The 3847-nt window shown below is 35.0% G+C and overlaps 1 protein-coding gene across 1 annotated transcript; it reads left to right on the plus strand.

Moving 5' to 3' along the window:
- Nucleotides 1-1932: 1932 nt before the first annotated feature.
- HELRODRAFT_77618 (hypothetical protein) lies at nt 1933-3578 on the plus strand (the record flags this gene model as incomplete). Its single annotated transcript, XM_009017856.1, has 5 exons — nt 1933-2098; nt 2412-2497; nt 2807-2893; nt 3135-3262; nt 3395-3578. Coding segments are annotated over 5 exons (651 nt in total), but the record flags the coding sequence as incomplete, so codon positions are not given.
- Between the last annotated feature and the right edge of the window lie 269 nt (nt 3579-3847).

The following is a 3847-nucleotide window of genomic DNA, read 5'->3' on the forward strand; positions in this document are numbered from 1 at the left end:
TTGCTTGTTTGTGTGTGTGTGTGTGTATGTGTGTGTATGTGTTTGGATGGTATGACAATAATGATAGTAGTTGTAAAATGTGTGTGTGTGTGTGTGTGTGTGTGTGTGTGTGTGTGAGTGTGAGTAATGAGGGTAGTTGAGTAGTTGTGATGAAGTGGTGATGATGCTGATAGTGACGACATGATGATGATAATTATAAATTAAAAGTGATGATGATGATGATTGGGATGATGGTGGTGATTATGACGCTTCATTATAACTATTAATATTTTAAACTTAAAAATTAACCAGGCCAACAAGATAGCAATCAAAAAATCAGCCTCTACCGGTACAACTAACAACAACAACGACAGCAAACAAGACGATAACAATAACGCTGGTGAACTAAACAACGGCAAGGATGATAACGACTATGACGGCAGAGGTAGTGGTGAGAAAAATGACGATGGCGATGATGTGGTCAGTGAGAAACTCTGTGGTGATGTAGTCAAGAGTGAGAAAGATTTCAACGATGTAGAAGATGGTCGTAATAATGATGCTAGTGACGATGAAAATCTCAATAATAATGATGATAAATGTACAAATGATACCATCATTACAAATGGCGATGATAGTGCTATCAAAAAGGATGATACCAACAATGATAGTGCTATCAAGAAAGATGATACTAACAATGATAGTGCTATCAAGATAGATGATACTAACAGTGATAGTGCTATCAAGATAGATGATACTAACAATGATAGTGCTATCAAGATAGATGATACTAACAATGATAGTGCTGTCAAGAAGGATGATACTAACAATGTTAGTGCTATCAAGGGAGATGATACTATTATTGGTGACAACGTCTGTGATAATGATGCTAATGACGTCGAATCTAATGGTTCTAATTCATCATTCATCATCAAAAAAGATGATGTTGATGATGATGATGATGACGTTTGTTGTCTGATCTCGCCTATTGGTTGTGATGATGGTGAAGATAAGAATTTCATCATCAGTGATATGTTCCTCACTCATCACCAACATGCCAATGGTGTCAATGATGATATATACCATGTTAATGGTAGTAATGATCTCGTTATAAATGATACTACTACTAATAATAATGTTGATAGTAACAAGGATGATAATGACACCAACAACAATAATAATAATGATAAAAATGTTAACGAATCATCGCCATCATCATCGTCGTCGTCGTCGTCATCTTCAGTTTCATCTCTTGGTCAGTTTAGCAGTTTTTGTTACATCTGACTATTTTGGAGTTAATTTTGATTACGTCATTATTGTTCCCTCAGATCAGATAGCGTGTAAATAAATTTCATGTATGTAGTAGTAGTTGCAGTAACGGTCAGTAATCAGTAATTTTAGTTTTAAAGCTGGCTACGTACAATTAGTATGAATACTTGAGAAAGGAATGATAGTATGGTTGGATTCCAGTTTTCCTCAATGATATATATTATACATAGGACGCTGCACAAATGACATTATTATTGTTGTTGTTGTTATTATTATTACAAGTATTATTATTGTTGTTATTATTTCAATCATGCAGCTCCAAAGTGTGAGGCCGACGCAGAGGACAACTCTGAGGATGACGACGAGTATGACGATGCCAGCGGCGACAGCAAGGAAACGTCACAGCCACCACCACCACAGTCGTCGTCATCGTTGTTTTCATTACTACAAGCGGTTGAGGATGCTGGGAAAGTAAGGGAAGATGGAGAAGCATCAGTAGCAGATCTTTCTGACAAACTGAATGAAATAACGCTTGGAACTCTACCGCCATCACCACAACAGCAGCAGCAGCAACAGTCGCCGCTTAAACGACAACGACAGCAAATTACTCATAACGAAAGCATCGACCAGCATTGCCTTTCAAAACACGACAACAATCACATCGGCAATCACGTGACACGAGGCCTCAAAATTCACGCCATGAGGCAGTCGATGACCTCCTTAGGTCATAGGTTAAAATGTCAACCACACGAGTGCTCCATCGAATCGTGCCTCTACCAGTTCACCACCATGGAGATGCTGACCGGTAACAACAAGTACCTCTGCTCGCACTGCAACAAGGGCCTGGGCAAAAGTCAGTAGGACAGCAGTTTTCATCATCACACTGCTTCGAGTTTTATCATTTAATTTTTGTAATTTTGATTACCTTAGTGAAGAGGCCATTTGCTGGTCATAACGTTGTGCCAGTTGGTCCATAGGATTTTAATTTAAAATATGCATTAGTAATAATATATATTAATATATATATATATATATATATTATAATAACATGGCGTAGTGAAAAATAATATTAGTAATTATCATTAATATAATAATTTAATGTTATTAATATAATATAATATAATAATATTTATATAATAATAATTTGACCATCCAATGACCAGAAGAGGCCAAATACACGATAGCCAACAGACAGGCCCTCATCTTTGTGCCCCCGTCCATCCTCACCCTACACCTTAAAAGATTTCAACAGGTAAGGGGTGGTCTTCTTGTTTAACTTCAAACTAATCAATTTCATTATTAGTTATCCAATTGGTATTGATCACAATAGATAGATAGTTTCTAATGTTTAATAATGGACATAGTTTTTTACTACTGAGTTTGTTATACGAAATTAAGTAAATTTATTAAACTAGTTAGTTATATACTTTTAATATAATTGTATATTATATTATAATTGTATTATAATTGTATTATAATTATATTATAATTGTATTATAATTATATTATAATTATACATTATTAATTATATACTGACTAAATTACGCGCGCGAACTCGCAGACGATAATGTCACTGAAGAAGCTCAGTAAGCACGTTACGTTTTCTGAGATTTTGGACATGGCGCCTTTCTGCAGTTCTTTGGCTCAGGTCAGTAACTTTTTTTTGTATGTTCTGATGATGTCTGTCTGACTGTCTGTCTGTCTGTTTGTCTGTACTGTGTTGAGTTGTGTCGATCTAACGATTTCCTATGTTGATGTGTTTACTTGCTTGCTCTAAATGTTTTGAATGATGTAATGTTATTTGCAGTTATTTTGTTTATAATAATAATATTAATATTGTCCTTATATTGTTATAATATTTATTAAAATATAAAAATTTACAACACCAGAATGTGAAACCGAATGAAGACAAAGTTTTGTATTCATTGTTCGGCGTTGTTGAACACAGCGGAAGTTTGAGGAGCGGTCATTACACCGCCTACGTCAAGGTCAGGGACGACATCAAAGATACTGCATCGTTCATAAATAATTTCTCTTCCGTATTATTCTCTCCTGAGATATTAGTTCAAACGCTCCTCGCCAAACTTGAAAAGGGTAAAATTAAGCCTAAAACCACCGACTCTATCAATGACGAACGAATTACGGATAGTTCGATTCCTTTGCAGCCAAACGGAATAGGAAATAAATCCGTCGTGGGAAGTGAAAACTCATCAGTAGGTCCCTATCCTGGAAGATGGTTTTACGTTAGTGACGGTAACGTCAGTGAAGTGAAGAACATATCGAACGTCTTGAATTCCCAGGCTTATATTTTGTTCTATGAAAGAATATTATAAGCTGTTGTTTTATTTTTCAGTTTAAATGTCTTAGGTTCATTAAGTTTCGTTTGTTTGTGGTTTTGTAATTGCGATGCGTATAACTTTATATCATTTAGACTCTACCTGTGATGTACATAGTTTCGTTTCAGTCTGTTAATATATTTGTCATTATTGAAATTATTTTTGTGATTCTCTGTTTAAATTATGTAAAAATGCATAATGCTCAAACGCTTGCGTGCAAGAATATGAAAAAAAAACATATTTGAATAAAGTGTATTTAGATGACG

This window comes from Helobdella robusta (assembly GCF_000326865.2).
Source record: "Helobdella robusta unplaced genomic scaffold HELROscaffold_20, whole genome shotgun sequence".
Classification (NCBI taxonomy): domain Eukaryota; kingdom Metazoa; phylum Annelida; class Clitellata; order Rhynchobdellida; family Glossiphoniidae; genus Helobdella; species Helobdella robusta.